Below are 21054 nucleotides of genomic sequence, written 5' to 3' on the forward strand. Positions count from 1 at the left end.
TTTTTTGTTTCTGTACTTTGTGTTGTGATTCGGGAAGAATACTAGATGATCTTATAATCATATGTACTTCTCTTTATAGGTGTATGAGGCACAAAGTGGACTGTACAATGAGGTTTTGCCCACAAGAAATGTCCAACCGGCAACAGACACTGATTACAGACATAATGGTCTGTATTACAAAAAATTGCAAAATAGATTTCCATATCATGATGATAGGTCAGAAATTTTTCTCACTGAAGAGAAACAGAGAAGATTTTTGGATGAGGTAAGGCCTGAAGGATGTGTAAGATATGTAATGGATTAGTAACTTTCATTTCATGCACTGCCTAATATGCACGGAAACAAGTGTTGCAAATACTATATGGCCAACTGACATTTCTATGTGGTTCAAAGCACAAAAAATGTTTGTTGAAAACAAATGCAGCACTGACGTGAATGGAAAGCAAAATGTCAGTTTTTTCTTTTGTCAAGTATATCCAGAAGAGCAATTTTAAAATTGTCTTAAAATTGTGCAGCATAGCTTTAATATGAAGATATTTTCTTGTAAAATAACCACACCAAGGCATGAAAAGTTTTTGTTTTACTACTCTGCAACTAGTTTTGACCTAATGGCCATCTGGCAGAACTGGTCCTGCAATCACATTATCAGCTGCATACAGCTGTCTGCAACCAGCTGTCGGCCAACTATATACAGCCGTCTGTGGCTAGCTTCAGTGGAAACTCACACTGCAAATGAAAACAGTTTTCTGAGAGATTCTGACACGAGTTTCTATCTAAGCCAGACATAAGTATTCTTATGAAGTGGCAACAACTGTTCACAGGATTGTTTCTGCCAGAAGATGACCATTACGTGAATGACTTTTATCAGCTTGGTGTGGTCATTTTACAAGAAACTGTACTAATTTTACTTGAATTACCCGACGTTTTCCTCATAATGGCCACTATAGTCAAAGAGTTTTTGGATGAAAAGATATTTTTCCTCTTAGGTTGTTATACTTATTAAGACCTTTACTTACTTACACAACTCAATTTGGCTTCATAAACCATTTTGGAGTGTTCGGTTGGAACAATATCCCGTAGACATGAAAATGGCAGCAAACTTGCACAATGTGCGACTGTTTATGATGGATTGCATATTACAGTAGAAATGTTACAAACAGCCAGTGCATTTAAGGTGGGAAATAACTGTGCATAAATATTAACTTGTCATCAATGATAATTGATTAATACACTCGTAGGAACTTTCAAAACAAGACACTAAACAAAAATTCTTTGAACTAATTCATTAGCCTAATATTTGTAAATAAATTTTAGTGATAACTGTTGGTTGCATACTGTGATGTTCATCCCAGTGCATGTCCCATGGGCATGTGTAGCAGTTGTTACTGCACAGTGTTTTTAGAGTTCATCATAGGTATTTTGCACAGAAATTCACCTTACCACATTAAATAATTTTATGCTTGCCAATGCAAGAGCAGTGCTATCAAATGCATTTTCATTGGAAAAATTATTACTAAGGAGACAAAAACAAAATGTGGTAAGTAATTAACACAATGAAAGTTTGTCAAGTTGTTGTAATTAAAGGTATTGCAGCATACTGGATTTAACACAAATCAGATAGTGACACCAAGTCCAAGTCTGAAGTGATATGCGAAGTGGGTCCGTAGAATAAAAGGTGGAATTGATCGATGAAGTTCAGGTTAACAGTACAAAATTTATCTATTTATTGAGAAGCTTAGTAAGCATCAAAAAACTATAAATTTGATTTGTTCTGAACGATAAGTTACATTCATTAAACTGATTTAAATTAAATAGCTTGCTTGCTGAGCTAAATGTTACTCCAGAAGCAATAAAAAGAAAAAGTATTGATGAAACAATATTTATTTTAATTTAGCACTGTGTTCAGTGTTACACAGCACAGAACGACAAGCCAGTGCAAGCAAGTTCAGAACTACAATGTGTCAAAAAGAATCAAGATTTTATTGTATACAATTAAAACCAAATAAGAATATAAATACAATTAAAAACAATTAAGAATGAAGCCACCCTTTTGCAGAAGCCTGGTTCTTTGCCTTCTAAATACTGCTGTAACATAAAACTTGATGGTTGAACCTCTGTCTGCCGGCACATACAAGGCACAAAATATACCTCAAAAACTGACTTGAAACAGCTCGGTATTAGGAACAGAAAACAACTGTGCCTTCTATTAGTAACAGGAGCTACAGGTTAGTGCAGCCAACCAGTCCAAGTACGCTAATCATAACATACAAAATCTAGCAAGCCAGCTGTCCATTGACAACACACTCATCCAATGTCTGTATAATTATACAGCAAACGTCAAGCACTGTGGATCACCAGTTCAATATAATCTGTTATTAACACAGCACTGATGCACTGTATACAGGTAGTTGATGGATAATATAACTGCAGTTATCTAGCAGATTACAGTACCTCTTCAGAAATGAATGTTACTTGCCATGATCTATTATGCACACATTGTGGCCACAACATAGCTTTGTGTGTCACAGCCGGCCACGGTGGCCAAGTGGTTCTAGGTGCTTCAGTCCGGAACCGCGCGACTGCTACAGTCGTAGGTTCGAATCCTGCCTCAGGCATGGATGTGAGTGATGTCCTTAGGTTAGTTAGGTTTAAGTAGTTCTAAGTTCTAGGGGACTGATGACCTCAGATGTTAAGTCCCATAGTGCTCAGAGCCATTTTTTGTGTGTCACATATGGATATGAACAAACACATTAGACACACACACACGATGCATACCACTGGCCACTCCAGTCAGAGAGCAACAGAAATGTGTTGAATGGGAGCAACAGTCCAGAGAGGAAGGGGGGGGGGGGGGGGGAGAGCGAGGGAGAGGGATAACAGGGTGCAGGTGGGCAGAAGAGGAATCGGTGCTGCCTGGTGGACCGTGCATGTGGCAGGAGAGAGCTGACGGTCGCCTGTCAGCCCTGTCTTACCACCTGCATGCTCCACCAGGCAACACTGATTCCTCTTCCCCAAACATGTACGCTGCTATCCCTCCCCCTTCCCCACCCTGCTCCGGATTGATGCTGCCATTCAGTGCATTTCTGTTGCTCTCTAGCTGGAGTGGCTGGTGGTAGCGGTGTGTGTGTGTGTGTGTGTGTGTGTGTGTGTGTGTGTGTGTGTCTCTCTTTCCTGAAGAAGGCTTTGACAAAAACCTTTATATATAACACTCTTTTTCATCATGCCTGTCTTCAACTCAGTGTGTCATCTTTACGGTGAGTAGCAGTCTGTCCTTTTCATTATAATTATACTGTTGATATTCCAACTTAGACTTTCCCTTGTTTGAGGTATATGGGACACAGATCACTATCAGCAAATCCGTAAACCACAGATTGCAGCACCTCAAGACTGTTCAGTTCTGTGCAGGCCCACAATAACTCCATGCTTGCAGATGGCGAAATACCAACAAGCCCACTATCAACTTATGACTTGGTTGCAGAGGTACCATGTCTGTTTTCATGGCCCTGTTCACTGCCCACAGTGCACAGCCAGATAAGCACTTCCAAACCAGAGAGACAAACTGCACTCACCAGTGGCAAAGTACAGGAATTGATGCCAACCTAGAAGGCTAAGTCAAAATAGTGCCACACTTGGAACATTCCGCCCTTAATGCAGCAACATGTCTGGGAGCCCTCAGAACTGGGGGTTAATGTGAACCCTGATTTCCTTCTCCTTAATTAGATCACTTAGCAAAATAGTGATGGAATAAGAAACCTTTCAGTCTCCAAGGAACCCTTAAATCTGCACAACTTCTTGGTCATCCATCCAGAAGGGATGCTAACACACTGAAAATTCCTAACAAAGACCTTGCCAACAAGTCGGTAAGTGTTTGACTTCTGCTCCCTATTAAAATGTGTGGCTCCCCTCTTATGAGCCTCCTGAATTTTCTTTTAGCCAAACTCTCTTTTTCAAGCAAGAGGTCATCAATAGACCATAAATTGCACGCAATCATTAACCACAGGAGCAAGTGATCCCATACTCTGTGGTTATTGCTGTGGCAGGTTATTGGGTCCAACCCAAGGTTTCCATTAATGCACTCCATGTAAAACGGATTAGGATAATGAGATATTGTTGCATGATGCACTCCCATATTGCTGGAAGCTGTGTGCGGTAAATGAAGTCACATTATCAGTTAATACAGACTGTTGAGGCTCAGAGGTACTGAAAATTGTGTGTAATTTTTGGATTGCTACATGAGCTGCTGTTAGCATAGAACAATAATTGGAAAAGTCCCATAAATGCATCAACACAAACCAAAAATAATCCTGTTTCCTGCATTCGACTTATGCAATGGGTCCACAAAACTGATACACATTCGCTGAAAAGGCCTGTCCACTGACTTGGTCACCAAATATCCTATCCTCCTCTTCTGGTCTGCATTATTGACAGCAAATCCATCGCAAATAGCTACTCTTTTACAAATGAGTAGCCCAGATGTAAAACCCACTAAATGAATTTTTTGTCGATTTTGAGTTGGGCACACTACCCAGCTGTGTTGACTCTAATTGTTATGACAGAACCTCAACAAATTTGTGGTACAATCTGTACTCTCCACTACACAGTGGTGTACTCTGACCAATTTAATGGACATTTCTGCAAAACTGAAACTGGTAGCTATCTGGCAATGAAGTAAGAATCCAGTGTATAGCAGAACTAAAGAAAATTTGTGTTAAATGCAGCACATGTTGAAGGAGCAGCAAGGAGAGTGTGCAATCCTGTGTAGTTGCACTATATACTACACTTGCCCTGTTTCCAGATTACTCCCAGTTTCAATTTTGCAAGAATTGTCCGTTGGTGAGGATTATAAGCAACCACTGTGGGAGGTGGGGTGCTGGCAGTAAGAAATGAAATTTTCTACCAATCGTATGGTATAACAATGCCTTATTATATATGCTACCTGGTTTTTAACTTAGCTCGTCGTGCTTACTACCCCTTTAATTTTACCTCTGTGCAGAGAGTCATGTCTACTTCTCAAGACCTGTAATGGTGTCATCATGGCACTGTCTCCCCCCCCCCCCCCCCCCCACCCTCCCACTCCACCCCTATGCCTCCATCACCGTTTACTGCTTCTGCATGCTTAAGCATGGGACTTTGTTTCAGATAATTCCTTCCTAGAGATGCCTGATTGCAAACATCCCTTCGGAAAATTAAGATGTAATGAGCTTACCATGAAAGACATAACAAATTAGCAAACGTTTTACCATAAAAGAATCTGTGAATGGCAGAACAGCTGCATAGCTCAACATGTTTCTACCACGTTCCCTAAAGGAATATTCAGCGGGATGACAAAAAAAGAGGGGTGAGGAGATTGAGAATGTTTCTGTTTGCAAAGCGACTTTTCAGCTTTTCAAGTTAAGAAATGTAGGGTTACTGGGTTGTGCCACAAAATTGTAGACCAAGATGCAGTGCTGAGATAAGAGGAGATGATAGAAGAACCAAGTTGTATGAAGAAAAGAATTTGTAAAAAGTCACATTAAAAAGTTTTTCCCCTTAGAACGTCACTATTCTCAAGGAACAAACACCCAAAGAGTGTATTTAAGTAGCAAGTTGAGCATAATGAAATTGTGGATCATGTATTGAAGAGAACCATGAAAATGTTGTCAAGTACTATTACTACAGGAGTGCTACCTGTTAGACATGCTCATTGCTGGAAAATCATATTGAAGAGGAAAAATGAAGTACCAAAAAGCAGAGCCTGCAAACCCAGTCCAAATGCACAAAATGAAACCTGTCGTGTTCTGCACAATGCTGGAAGAAAATAACGAGGGTGAGTTAACTCTCAGCTGTGACTGTCAAAAGAATCTAGTACTACCAGAAGTGCCAGACCAAGTGGTCTATTATTTCCATCAAATGTACCTTTACATGTTTACAGTCTGCAACCAAAACAGACATTGTTTTTGTATACTTGGTTGGAACATGAATAAGCCAAAAGATCAAACCAAACAGCATCAATGGTTCATCACAGACTAACTCACCTAAACTTCGAAAGTGTGAAAAAACTTCTGTTGTTTTCTGATGGATGTGAAGGTCAGAATAAAAACATAAAATAATCAGCACACTACATCGATGGTTTCTTCTTGAAGCTTCTGAGAATCTAGATGATTTGTCTACTTCATAGAGAGACCTTTTACAGTTTGAAGCTGGAGAGGGAAGAGCATCCTGAAGAAAGGGAGAAGTCTCAGCAATGCAAACAGTCCAGCACCAATCACAGCAGGTGTAGAACTTCCAAAAGTCAAACTTGGAGATCTCAAAAAGCTTTTGGAGCACGGCTTTGGTGAAAATTAGGCAGCCAACGACAAACTCAAATTGTACACTGAGATGTGTGGCGAGCAGGAAGGCATTCACAGTCACTCCTGCCACTACCAGTCCTCAGAATGAGGAAGAAGCTGTAAACAATTTTGAGTTGATGAAAAGTGTTACGGTTGATGTTACTTAAAAGCAATTTTCAGCCAGTTTCATTTTCTAGAATTTATTGTTTCTGTTTTAACTAAGATGCAACTTTCCGCCAATTTTTTCATTTTCTAAAATTTTGTTATCGTCTTACTAAGATGTGATTTGGAGCTTATTTTATTTTCTACAATATGTTGTGATATCGAAATCACGATGGTGTATATTCTTAAAAAAATACCACAGAAGATTCATGGAAATACTGGAATAGCGACAGAATCAGCCTATCACCACCATCCACAAACCACAATCTACCACCAGCTGATTGTCTCCTGGATTACTCTCATCGCACTAAAACAGACAACTCGTACCATCTGTGACCATATTCTCTGAGCCCCTAATGTTATAGATCTCAAATTTAAAGGACAAAATGCTCATTGCTCACCTGGTAATGCACTCAGTTTTTCTTGGTCTGACTAACACCCAGCTGAGCATGTGATTGATAGTTTCCAGGATGAACTCAGTATTAGAGATAATATCAAAATGTCTCCATGACAAATAACATGGCTACAGCCTCCAATTCATAGAAAACTGTACCGTCCGTCTAGTTTATTTAAACCCCTTGAAACACAGATATTACCTTCTTATCCCTTATTACTCTTGCAACAAAACCACCCTATCCCTAGAGCCAACACACCCATCTGTAGAAAGCATTCTGTGTTGAAGTTCAGTAATGCTAATATCAGGGCTGACTTCAGTGTGCTTACTGCCAAAAATGAGGCTTCCTGGAAAGACCCCCAAAGAAATTACATCCTTTCAGTGTAACTTGTTAAATGGAGCTGCATTCTCCATGAAACCAGTAATGAACTTCCTAAATAAATAAATAAATAAATAAATAAATGAAAAAAATGAAAAAAAAAAATGCAATGCTGACAAGCCTGGCTTGACATTTTGCAATAGTGGGAATTGCTTATTAATATAAATTCCTTCACCTAGCAACTTATTAGAGGAATTTTCAAATACAAATTTAATAATGTACTGCTTGACACAGTGATGTTGCTTAAATATCTTGGTGTAACATCACAAAATGATATTAAATGGAATGAGCATGAAAGGACTATAGTAGGGAAAGTGAATGGTTGACTTCAGTTTATTGGTAGAATTTTAGGAAAGTGTGGTTCATATGTCAAGGAGACTGCATATAGAACACAAGTGCAACCTATTCTTGATCACTGCTAGAGTGTTTGAGATGCCCACCAAGTTAGATTGAAAGAAGACACTGAAGCAATTCGGAGGCAGGCTACTAGATATGTTACTGGTAGGTTTGATCAACTTGCAAGTATTATGGAGATGTTTTGTGAATTCAGGTCAGTCTCCCTGGAGGTAAGAGAACTTTCTCTTCATGGAATGCTATTGAGAAATTTAGAGAACAACCATTTGAAGCTGATTACAGAATGATTCTACTGCCGCCAATATATGTTTTGCATAAGGACCTCAAAGATAAGAGAAATTAAAGTTCATATGGAGGTGTATAGGCAGTCATTTTTCCCTTGCTCTATTTGTGACTGGAACAGGAAAGGAAGTGACTGGAAGTAATATAAGGTGCAGTATACCATGAACGATATGATGGCTTGTGGAATATATATGTGGATTAACTGTAAATCCCACTGTTTTTTAATCATTCAAAAAACCTTCTGCAAATGCTGCATATGTGACTGGGCTGAGCTATGTACCACCAAATCCTCGAGAGGATAGCAGCACTTGTTGCCAACACAAAATGGACATGGTTAAATTCAAGCAAGTTCTAGTCTGTCACAAAGGCCATAACTGGCTTTGAATCTTCACATAAAGACATCTGATTATAAGCTTGATTAAGATCTGAGGTGTCAAATGCCTGCACTCTCTTAAACCACCAGAAAAATGAATACAAATCTGGCAACTGCACTGGTCTCAGTACTACCTTTTTATTTAGTTCACGGTAGTCCACTATGGAGCAGTGCTTGCCATTTTATTTAGGCGCCAAGAATATTTTAGTAGCATATGGAGATTTAAATGGTGCGGTTAAATCTTAATTTCCACATGTTGTCTTAATACTTTCATTCTCAGTGGTGACAGTCTTTAGGATGGCATCTTGATCAGAACCTGATCACTTAATGCAATATGATATTCTAATACTCTGGTGAACTCGGAGCATCTGACTTTCCAGACTACCTGCTTCTGCACTGGGTTTATCATATGCCTCTGTAATCATCCCCCCACCCCACACACACACACCACCCCACCCATGCCGCAAAAACTGAATTGGCACCTGCAGCTCAAACTTAAATTGTTGCACCATCCTCTTATGAAGCAGACCCATCTTAGCAATAAAATCTGCCGCCAGAGTACACATGCTAACCTTCCAAGCAAGCTCCCCAATCATGACCTTGATTTGTAAACACTCACAGCAAACTCATTTTATCTGCATTCAGATATTTCCTCTTATCTACTACCAACCTCTTCCAATTACAGTTTTCTTGAAGCTCCAAGAATGATTTATAATCAACTGCTGAGATCATACTGCCTAAATCAAGCAACGTTCAGACTGTTCCATTACTCATAGCCACACATACAAAGTGTGAATGTGGACTTCCCTTATCCTTTATGGCACTAATCAATCTACCCTGTCCTAGCTGTAATCATGATAATTCTTGGTTTCGGCTCTCCTTCCCACACATTCCGTCCTTATAGGCTTGCCACAATTCCAACACATTATCTGAGATGAACGCCATTGTGAATTACCAGTTCCTTGGCATGCTTCTCTATAAAAGGTTTGTTCTCCTGTCTAACTCTTTACACTCCCAAGCTCTTCCTGTCACGCTTAGTTATACCAGTGCAAATCCAGAAATTCCATTGTGTGTATTTGCTGTAGTACCCCATCTAATTGCACAAATGTCTTAGGGATCTGGAGTCCAGAAACAGACCCCTGTGGTTGTCATGATTAAACCAAGTAGGGTGTGGTGAGAAGGATCCGATCACATTAGAGAGGGTGAAGAAAACATTATTCGCAACAAAACATTCAATAATCAGAAGTATGGGATTGTCTTCCCCAGGTGGTGGCAACCTCTGCTATGTTGCGAAAGGCTCATGTGGCAGCCATTATGTCACAGCTCAGTTGATGGCCCCAAGGTGCCAACTGATGCAGCTCTCACTGGCCAGCAGTGGACAGCAGCCTCCATGGGCCAATCTTTAACGTGCTTTCATTGAGGTTGTGCACCGAAGAAACTTACCCTCCAGCTCAGCCTGAGGAAGTCTTCATCATGTAGAGTTTGACCTGCAGCCTCCAGTTTGGAGACAGAGGCCTGCAGCATCAATTTTAGCTGCAGGAATGGGGTGATCAGCAGCATGGCTCCATCTCACAATGATGAATGGCCTACAGGTTCCTGGCCCTGCTGGTCAACCTGCAGTAGGCCAGCAGATAGATGGTGGTCTCTGCACCCCATCAGCGAAGAGTCGTTAGTTGGAGCTGCAGCTTGCATTTGCAGAGTCTGTCCAGCAAGACTCATAACTTCATAGATGATTGTAGACAATTAGGCATGCAGGAGGTTGACTGGCATAGCCTCGCCTGTACCAGACGATAGCTGCACCTGAGAGTGAGATTAAGAAAGGTGTAATATTTATGCTGGAACATTGACATCATGTGTATTAGTGACATCATGTGTACTAGTTTTCTCGTGTGGTCAGTTCTCGCAGAGGCTTCAGACATAGTAACTTCATCTTTCAGGCAGTGGCTGAATAGTTGTTGCTGTGTTATAACTGGGCTTTCTTGTGGCACTCTGCTCTGTCACCAGTATCACAATATCTGTCTGTTGCCATGATGCCATTGTGCCTAACTTGTGGACTCGGGTGCCAAGCTGGTCCCACATATTGCAGTCACTTCTGTGTTTGCCTTGGTCTGCACAACATTGCCTCCTAGCTGACAGTTTGCTGATCAGTGACTCGGACGACTTGTCTTCTGGTGTAACCAGTGAAGAACATTGACAAATTTTTAGTGATTGTGTTACAGTCTCACCACCCACATTTCACAGTAACATTTATACATTGCTCAACATAGTTATCCTTCCATACAAATAAAACTGAATCTCATGATTTCTTGGGCTGACACCTAATTCATAAGCATTATAGTCTGTGTCCAACTCCTTGAGTTAAGCACCTGATCCTTATCAAAGCTATTCCTTATTTGCTGATACAAATTTCATATAATTAGAAGTTTATGTAACTGTATATACATAACCTCTTATTATTCCCTCAGTTTATTTATAAACCAGCCAACTTGTATTTGATGTACAGGTAAATGTGACTGATATGCTTACTTTTACTCTAAACAGGAGTAGATTACACAAATTGCAGTCAGAACCAGTACAATGTTGGTCGATGTTTCGCTTGTAGTGGTGATATTGTGAGATTGAGATTGTCTATTGTGATATTCCAGTATGTGTCAGAGCATTTACTCTGCCATAATTCTCCCTTCCTGCGTTGCTACTAGGTTATTGAGTGAGTGTGGGATGTCCCAGTTTAGGGTCTTATTCAGGAAGGTTAAGTTTTGAATAGGCAGCACTTCTAGTGGCTTCTCGGGCCAGTACAACATAGGGTAAGCTGTGTCCGCTTGAGTGTGGTTATGCCAGTGACTGTAACTGGTAGACAAAAGTCGTTTCTGCTATGTCACAAACTATACCATTTATTGGTATTCCGTTGTTTCATAACTCTGTACTAGCCATTAAACCCAGTGTATGTCCACTCTGGAATTTTGGACGTGGCATTAACGCTTCTCTTTGACATTCACTTGCTTCAGCTTGCCCCGTACTTTGCATTTTCATATACCAGTCTATATTATCCTGTAATATTTCTATCACAGACACAAATCCCATATAATTAAAAGTTTGTCTATCAGTTTATACACAACCTTTTACTATTCCCTATCTTTATTTCCAAAACAATCAGTGAGTGTCTGGTGCACAGTTTTTGTTGGCATCTGTATCATATATTACTTTCCCTCTGACTTTCCCAATAAATCTTGCAATGTCACAAAAGCGAGGCTCTCCCTTTGTTCCAAACTTCCTTAGTTTGTACCTGTACCCATTTCCCTGCTATTTCTCACCTCACTGGTTACCGTATTTACTCGAATTTAAGCCGCACTTTTTTTCCGGTTTTCGTAATCCAAAAAACCGCCTGCGGCTTAGAATCGAGTGCAAAGGAAGCGGAAGTTATGAAAAATGTTGGTACGTGCCGCCACAACTAACTTCTGCCGTCGAATATATGTAGCCCTACGCATGCATGCTTTGTAGGCACAAACATAAATACTGGCGCCAAAACCTCTGCGTCAGTAAATAAATTTTAAAAAAAGTGGAAGACGAGCTTTTTTTCTCCGCCGCGAGTTTCGACCACTGCATTTTCATACATTATCCAACGAAGTAAATACAAATTCCGTATTGTTCATCTTCGAATGTAGCACAATTTCAGTGTACTACGAAAATCTGACTGGCAAGACTGTTTGGGATGTTTGTCAATATGGCCAACTCTACGTTCTGAATTTTTTCCTATCTGTGAGAAGAGATGGTTGCTAATAGGAACCTGATGAAATTTGAATCACATACAGTATTCTCTTCACCATAAGAATAATACGAATATAAACATTTTGCCATGTATTCTTTCGTGTTTGCTGCTATCTCATATAAATCCTGTCTGCCTAATAAACTACGAAACTAGAGTGAGACAACAGCAAACGCGGAAGAATATACGAATCGTGTCATGTTTATATTCGTATTATTCTTATGCCTAATAGTGATACAGTCAGAAATGAAGCACGGCAAGTGACTAGATTTTTAAATCTAAGATGACTCTAATTTCTGTGCAGAATTTGATGTAATAAAGAAGCGGCCGCAAAGATTTTCAAACGGAGAAAAATTTTCGCCTAATTCTCGTTCAGAACATGTTCTATCATACGCAGTCTATTATTTGATTCTTGCTGATCATTATCAAAGAAAGCAGCAGTGTAAGTAACAACAAATAGCAGTCTCTTGCCATTGTTTCGCTAATGAGACGATTCCTCTCTCTTTTTAAATGTACGCGGCGGTAGCGCGCACAAAAGCAAGCCATGCCGCGAGCCGCGACAGGCCGTAAACACGCACCATCAGCATGCGACAAACAATGCATGACACAATGCAGTAATGCATTTTCAGCTTAGAGTGACGCAAACACCTATAACAAAGTAAACGGCACTTATCAGATCAAAGCAAAATAAGCAATCGACTCAAACCAGACGAAGCACGTGAAAAAGGAAGGGTACCCGTATAAATACGGACGGAGCGCCTGACGCATTACCTACGTGGTAAAGCTTAACTGCTAAGCTTACGACTCGAACCAAACTACTGTAGTTGTCTCGTCATTCATTCGACCTAAATTGTCTCATATTACAATGGACCAAATTTGTTTCGATTTGGAGGTGCGGCCTAAAACTTTTCTCTCCCCTTGAATTTCGAGTCTCAAATGTCAGGTGCGACTTAGATTCGGGAATTTTTTTTTTTCCTTTATTTCGAGTCTCATTTTTCAAGTGCGGCTTAGATTCGAGTGCGTCTTAGATTCGAGTAAATACGGTAAGGATGTACCGAAAAGCTCTGATAATGTCACTTTCCTGGCTGCTATTGGAAATTGAATTAATACATGTAATCTGGCATCATCAATTCTCATTTCCACTGTGGACACATGATAGAATAGTGCCAAGTTTCTTTCAGTTAGTTGTGTGCCGTTACTCTGGGATAAATTCCTTTACCCCTTCGCATTGTCTAGTTAAGAATTGCTGGGGTGATAACTGTGTAGAACTTACTTGCCCGTTCATGGTGTGGTGTATTGCCTCTTGTAACATAGTTACCTCCACCCTTGTGTCATTCAGACTGTCTGTCTTGGAGCAACCTTACCACAGTTAATTCTTCTGTCCATCGTGTTCAGTCAGTTTTGTGCTGCTTCTAAGTATCTATTCAAAACCCATACAGTATCTCATGTACTTTGCATTAGTTCAGCAGTTAATTCTCATACTATACCTTAATATGTGGTATGAACAAAGAAAGAAAAGTAAACAGACACCTAAAACATACTATGAATAGAATGACAACAAAAATACACCCCAATAATTTAAATAAAAACAAATGCAGTAAAATATAATTGAATGGTAATCTGAAACCCTATCTATCGCCATGGTCAAAGTGCGTAAGGCATGTCAGATGTACTTTATTCACAAGGTACTTTATTCACAAGGTACTTTATTCACAAGGTACTTTATTCACAAGGTACTTTATTCACAAGGTAATTTATTCACAAGGTAATTTATTCACAAGGTACTTTATTCACAAGTAGTCTGTCCTTCTTCGTGATCCTATATTTCATATTCTATACTGCAGACAGTGATTATGTTTGTGGCAAGGCAGACACAGCTCCTTTCATGGCTTAGTTCACCCAACATGGATAACTAATCAAAGTTTTTGTTGGTGGCTGTATCATAAATTGGCAGGTAATGTCATTTCTAGTACTCAGTCAGGTCTGTGGTATTGTGTCGTGAGTTTCTGTGTTATACCATTAGGTATGTGTGGTTTTGTCACCAACACCCATTGGCCAACCCTACATTGTTGCAACTTCCCCATGTGTTGTCCTATCTGCTCCTGGTGTCCTGAAGCCTTTGTGTTTGTCTGTTTCACTTGTTGTCAAACCTTTTGCAAGCTTGTTGTGAATTTTGTCACCAATCCGGTATTAGTTCCCATTTTTTTGTTTCATCACTTCGAAACATGAAGACATATTTCTCCCATACTACTGTGTGGGAGAAAAATGTATAATAAACACATAATATAATGTGGGTAGCAAAAGACTGGTAGCCATGTGAATTTTAAAATAGTATGCAGTAGTCGCATAACTTAGGTACACATTCCAGTTGTCATTACTATTAACATACTAGCTCAACAACTTCAAAATCATGCTATGAACTGGTTATGTTCTTCTATTGGCTTGAAGGTGAAAATGGCAAATCTGCAACTAGCAAATGCGGAGCAGTCGACACAATTTCTAATCAAATTCAACATACAATGAGTGCTCTGATCTGTGATTACTGTATCTGAAACACCTAATGTGAGCCACCAGTCATTCACCATTCCTTGGGAAACTGTTCCCACTTGTTGGTCAGGGATTGCAGTCATCACAATATGTTGTGAGAAATGGTCTAGTATGGTCAATATGTAGATATTTCCTGCTGTGTCTTATTAAAAGGGGCTAAAACATGAAAATGGCTGAGACACATCTGGTAGCCTTTTGTTATACAGTTACTTACGTATTACTTGACATCTTTATTCCTGGTAATCCACCAAACTTTCCTGGCAACTCATTTATCAGCTGCTTTTTGCCCACCATGGCCTTCCATGACATAAAGATGGTGATGTGCTTGTTTCAAACTTCATCCCAAAACACTGCAGGTACACCAGTCTTAGTCCAAACTTTATTGTTCGCGCAATAAACCATCATGCTTGACAAACTGCAGTTGCGACTTGAATATCTGACAGTCTGTGTCAGCTGCCTGATCCTTTCGCTACTCAGCAATTGTTCTTCCCAGTGTTTACAGGACTGCAATATTCCTACTCGAACAATCTGCATTCGTGTTCCTCTTTCCCAGCTTGTGCACTACTTCATAATCAAATCTACTAAATCATAGGCATGTTCTCTATCATCCGTACTCTGGTTAAGCACACATCCTACTGCTGTATTTATTGCATTGGAACACAGAATGAATTCTGTTTTGAAGATTGGAAATATCAAAATTGGACCTGATGTCAAATCTGCTATCAACATTTTAAATGCTGTTTGACAATCAGTAGACAATTCAAATTTTTCTTCTTTCCGTAACAAACAATTCAAAGGTTCGGCAATTTCAGCAAAGTTTTTCACAAATTTACAATAATAATTACACAGACCCAAATAAGATTGCAATTGTTTAACTGTTTGCTGATATTAATCGTGTATCTCTTCTCACTTTTCCTGACTAATTCCTTGCCCAAGATAATTTACTTCTGTTGCTGCAAAATGACATTTATCAATGCTGAGTTTTACTCGTGCTGTCCTTAGTCTTTTGAACACTTTCTCCTGCCATTGCACATGCTGTTCCATGTCCTTTGAAAAGATGATGGTGTCATCCAGATACACTACAAAGTGCATAGGCTCCAATTTTCTAAGTACCCTATCCGATAATCCTTCAAAAGTGGTGGTCACACTCTTGAGTCTGAATGGCATTTGATGGTACTAAAAATGACCCCTGCAGATGGTAAAAGGTGTCTTCGGCTGATCATCTAGTTATACCTCCAGTTGATGATACTCATGCTTTAAATCCATGGTGGAGAAATATTAACATTGACCCAAGTTCTCAAGAGTATCCGTTACGTTTGGTGTGAGATATGCATCAGTGATTGTTCATACATCAAGAAATGTAAAATGTGTATTTCCTAGTGCCATCTGGTGACTTCTTGGGACCAAATGGACAACATCCAAATTAGCAGTCATCAGATCCTTCAGCAGAATCACTTCATCCATCCAAAACTTTTGACACTGACTGGGACTATAAAATCTCCATTCATGTCACTGACATGTACTGTATTTATGCATACAGAAAAGGGGGACTTACCCAATTCCTCATTGGTTTCGAATGCCTTTACACCGCAGCAAGTCTGTACCTATTAACTTCTCTGCACCTTGTGATACTGTATTGTGTGAATTGGTCTTAAGTGCTTGTGTCCGTAGTCATGACTGGTGAACCTTGGTGGCATCATGACACTTGCAGTTGTTGTCTCTAGAGGAACCAATGTGCGTCTCCTCCCACCTCCTAATCCCCCGCTCTGTGTGCTGTGGAAGGTCATTTGTTGTATAACATTTAACAGAGAATTTGTCACTCTCTGCACACAACCTATACCTTAGAGACCTCGGTCTCTTTCTGCCCAAGAGATCCAGACTTTCAACTGACACAAGCCCCTGTGTTTATGTTCCTTCCTGTCCCCTTTACCTAAGGGTAAATCCATACCAAGTGGTCCAAGAAAAAAATAATTGGTTGCTTGACCATATCAGAAAAAAAATTATATTTGCTGGGTGAATTTTGCGATGTTTAGTAGTCACAAAAATATTTTAAACAAAATTTATTGTTTATTATTTTGAAATGGCGGCCATATTTGTTACAGGCCGCATCCATTTTTTCGTATTTGCAAGCATCTACATTTTTTACAATTATTCAGTAGTGGATTTTCCTAAGCCTTTCAGATAAAATGCATTTAGTTTAACACACTCTGGGCTACAAATTAACATCATTATCACTTAGCTGAATGTATTCTTTAATAAATTTTTAATAGTTCATAGTTATCAGCCACAAATTAAAAAAAAAAAACACAATTTTTGAACAGTAGTTTTACAAAGAAAGATTAATTTCTCAGCTTTAATGTATTTTCTGTTATTACACTGTATAGTATAGTTACTTTCTATAGAGCATCAATGGTGAACAGCTTACACTTAAAAAATTGATTTTTTTTTTTTTTTAGTTTTTCCATTTTGTTGCCTGCAATATCTTTGTTGGGGGACCAAATAAAAATCTGAAAATTTGACAGTTAATAGACCTTTATGATATCAAACTTCAGTATAAATTTCAACTTTGAGATTACAAACAAAATAAAAAATATGTTTTTAACATCTGTGATATCTAGGCTTATATCAGTAACAGTACACAATTTAATCATATCTATGATTAGTTACTTTTTAAAAATTGAAAATAAGCCTGCTAATTACATTATATAGTTCTCTTGTTATTCGTTTTTAGTACATCGCTCATTGAACATTTGAGAAATTTGTTCACTCAGTTTGGGTGTTAGATTATAAGTTCGCCCAGTCACAGTTGTAAATGCCATGGGAGACAGCTTCCTTAGTACATTTTTAAGTGGCATCCAAACTTGATCCTCCTCATTTAAAAAAAAAAAAATCCTTGGTCCTGGAGGGTGATAAAATACAGCATTTACATCGTGGTTTTGAAAGTCAGTATTATCAACTTTGCCAATCCACCACTGTTTATTGTAAACACAAGCCACTATGTCTTATTTTGAAGAACCAATTGTACAGGTTTTTCACACCGATGAAGTTAACTATCAGGCGAAGTTGATGTGATCTTAAACTTCAGTAAGTTGTGTGAATGGGGCACGAAAGAATGAAAAGATTGAGTGCCTTTAATCTTCTGACAGGTGTTGTACCTTTCCTTCAAGACACTGTCATAGACTTCTCGTATTTCCTCACATTGTACAAAAACGTAGGTAATTCCTTTGATATGTTTTTTACAGAATTCAAACATTTCTTGAGGTGTTACATAATTCTCGTCGGTCTGCTGCAGACTTGCTTTTGTGACAGCTCGCTTTGTTGTACCCCCGACACCATCAGAAGCATTCTTCCCATGGCATGAAATGAAAAAGTGCCATTGTACATCAAACCCAAAATCTTCTTTATGAAAGGATATATATATATATATATATATATATATATATATATATATATATATATATATATATATATATATATATATATATATATATATATATATATAGTGTATATTGACTTGCTGCCCCATCCAAAAATTAAATCAGTTTAATTAATTATTTAATGTAGTTTGTTAATTTTGGTTGAAAAATGTGCACTGCTGCAGTGTTGTGTTCGAGGTAGTCACTTACGACACAAAAGCTGTGGCTCATTACTTTATTTTCATCTTTATAGTAGAATACAAATGGATGAACTGTGACCTGTTTGTTTACCCAGTGGTGCCCTTGTACTTCATCTTGAACAACAAAGGAATAATTTTCTGAAAAGTAAGCAAGAACTAAGCATTCATCAGCTGCCAAGGTTTGCTTTTTGTCTTTCAAAAATTTACTTTGAGCTTTTGCAATAAAATGATGCATTTTCAGATTTTCAAGGTTAGCCACGAATACTTCAAAAAACTCTTCTCGCGAGTTTGACTGTCAGCATTTCAGTTCTGTCTTGTGTCACCCATTGTTCGTATTTTATATTGTCAGGCATCAAATTGTCTTCTTCGGACTCTTCAGACATGTCAAGTAAGGCTTGTTTGCCTGGACAATCTTCACATTTTCCCTTGATCATACAATTGTAACCGTCAATATTGCATACAATAACTTCGAAAAGGTCTTTATAGTCAGCTGTAAGATTGTCCCCATCTATCATTGACTGTACATTCTGATGATACAAACCAACATAAACATTATGGGTGCCAGATGCCCCTGCAACAATATACTATCTTGGTCTCAACTCGCAAAACTTTGATCTTCCAATTTTAATGTCAGGATTTTCTTTTTTAAATTCAGTGACTAGTTCATTTAAATTACATAGTATTAACCTTTCTTGTGTTTGAATCTTAGAACCATTTTCTTTCACAGAAAGTCTTTTTTGCCAGACACCAAGTGGCTGTTATTGTCATCGTCATAATACTCAACAACTCTATTGATTATGTTTTCATCTACCAAATTAGATGCACTTTTCTTTTGTAATGCTGGTATAATTGTCTTGTTAACTTAACAAGATGTTCTGACACATTAAATTCATCACGAACTTTTCCTCGACTCCAAGAATTCGGCAGTAAACTGATAATCTTAATTTTATCCTCTTTGTTTGAAGTACTGCTTTTAGTTTTTAGTTTTTCTATCAAATTGTCATATTTGGTTGGTGAAGTTTTAGAACTTCCATCTGTTTTAGTACAAATTGTATTTTGAACTGAAACTTCCAAATTCTTTTTGAATGTAGCTGCCACTTTCTCAGTTTCTGTATTCCAGGCACTTGTTTTTTTTATCTTGACTTAGTTTTCTAATTTTACTAGCAGGTGATATACCCAGGATTTCACAAGCTGTATCTACTTTTTCAATGGTTGCTGACAAGTCACAAAATTCTGCATCTAAGGTTTCACTATCCTTTCTCTTGTGAATATCTTAGAATAACATGTTGGACACAATGATTTTCCTGGTATGAGATTGACAAAAGGGCTTTTATTTGTAGAATAATGATGAAATGTTATTTCTCATAGACCTTTTGTTATAGGTTTCGTATGTTTCTCAGAAGACTGACCAAAAAGATGATGAAATTTTTTAAGTATTTCATTTCATGGTACTTGCATGTTGATATGACCTCTGGGCCGACTCGTAAGTAAAAAAATCTTTGATTACAGTAATGTCTGTAGGATACACTCCATACACACTTTCATGACGTGCTTCATTAATAAAACACCAACAGAACACTGGGACACCATTTTTCAACTGCATGCTTCAAAAACTTCTAGCTAAATAAGAGTGAGTAGACACTTGTTAGTGTAAGGGGGAAGACAACAATCAGACTTGTATAGGCTTGCAGATGCAATAGTTAGCCTCCTGAAACAATTACCACAGCATTTTTTTGACAAATAATCATTAGCTAGTGTGATGTGGTGTGTTACATTATGCAAGTGGTATACTTTATTTGATTAGCCTGCCAGATATCGCAGATGTTAAAAAACGTATTTTTGACTCGTGTTTGTAGCCTTTTTTTCCATAACTTCCAATTGAATCTCAAAGTTGAAATTTATACTGAAGTTTGATATCATAAAGGTCTATTAAGTGTGAAATTTTCAGATTTTTATTTGGTCCTCCGACAAAGATATTGCAGGCCACAAAACGGAAAAATTAAAAAATAAAATCAATTTTTAAAAATAGTGTATTTTTTAAGTGTAAGCTGCTCACCATTGATACTCTATAAAAAGTAACTATACTGTACAGTCTAATAGCAGAAAAAATGTTAAAGCTGAGAAATTGATCTTTCTTTGTAAAACTACTTTCAAAAATTGAGTTTTTTTAATTTGTGGCTGATAACTTTGAACTATTACAAATTATTTAAATAATACATTCTGCTAAGTGATAATGATGTTAATTTGTAACCCAGAGTGTGTTGAACTAAATGCATTTTATCTGAAAGGCTTAGGAAAATCCACTATTGAATAATTGTAAAAAATGTAGATGCTTGCAAATACGGAAAAACGCATGCAGCCTGTAACAAATATGGCAGCCATTTCAAAATAATAAACAATAATTTAAAAAAACAAATATTTTTGTAACTACTAAACATTGGGGAATTCACCCAGAAAATATAAAATTTTTCTGAGGTGGTCAAGCAACCGGTGCTGGTCTGCTTGGTATGGATTGATCCCTAACAAGTAGCATTTTATCTCTGCATACATTTTTGCATTCTCATGTTCTGTTGGAATGCTGTCCAATGGATGAGCCACACTGTCACCATTTGATGAGTAATTATTCGGACATACCCTGTCCTGAATTTTCTTTTGGCAATCACATGCATTGTGGCACACCTACACCTCTCCACCTTCATAACATTCTGGTTCATGACACTGCAGCCTGATGTGGGGTCGAATGCCCACACCTGTGACACTTTGTGTCAAAGGGGGAAACACCCCAGTCACTCTGCCTCTGTGTAGCAATGTTGATTTCCTCTATTTTCATGGCAACTGTAATGGCAGCAGATAAATAACCTTGGTTGTCAATTCTG

General features: G+C 38.3%; 1 protein-coding gene across 1 annotated transcript in view; it reads left to right on the top strand.

Moving 5' to 3' along the window:
* LOC124613261 overlaps positions 1-21054 on the top strand; it is a 151751-nt gene that overhangs the window by 82023 nt on the left and 48674 nt on the right. Inside the window, exon 4 of the mRNA XM_047141953.1 lies at positions 80-265. Coding sequence (XP_046997909.1) covers positions 80-265 — 186 coding nt within the window. The remainder of the gene's footprint in view (positions 1-79; positions 266-21054) is intronic.

Source organism: Schistocerca americana, chromosome 4 (genome assembly GCF_021461395.2).
Source record: "Schistocerca americana isolate TAMUIC-IGC-003095 chromosome 4, iqSchAmer2.1, whole genome shotgun sequence".
Classification (NCBI taxonomy): Eukaryota; Metazoa; Arthropoda; class Insecta; order Orthoptera; family Acrididae; genus Schistocerca; species Schistocerca americana.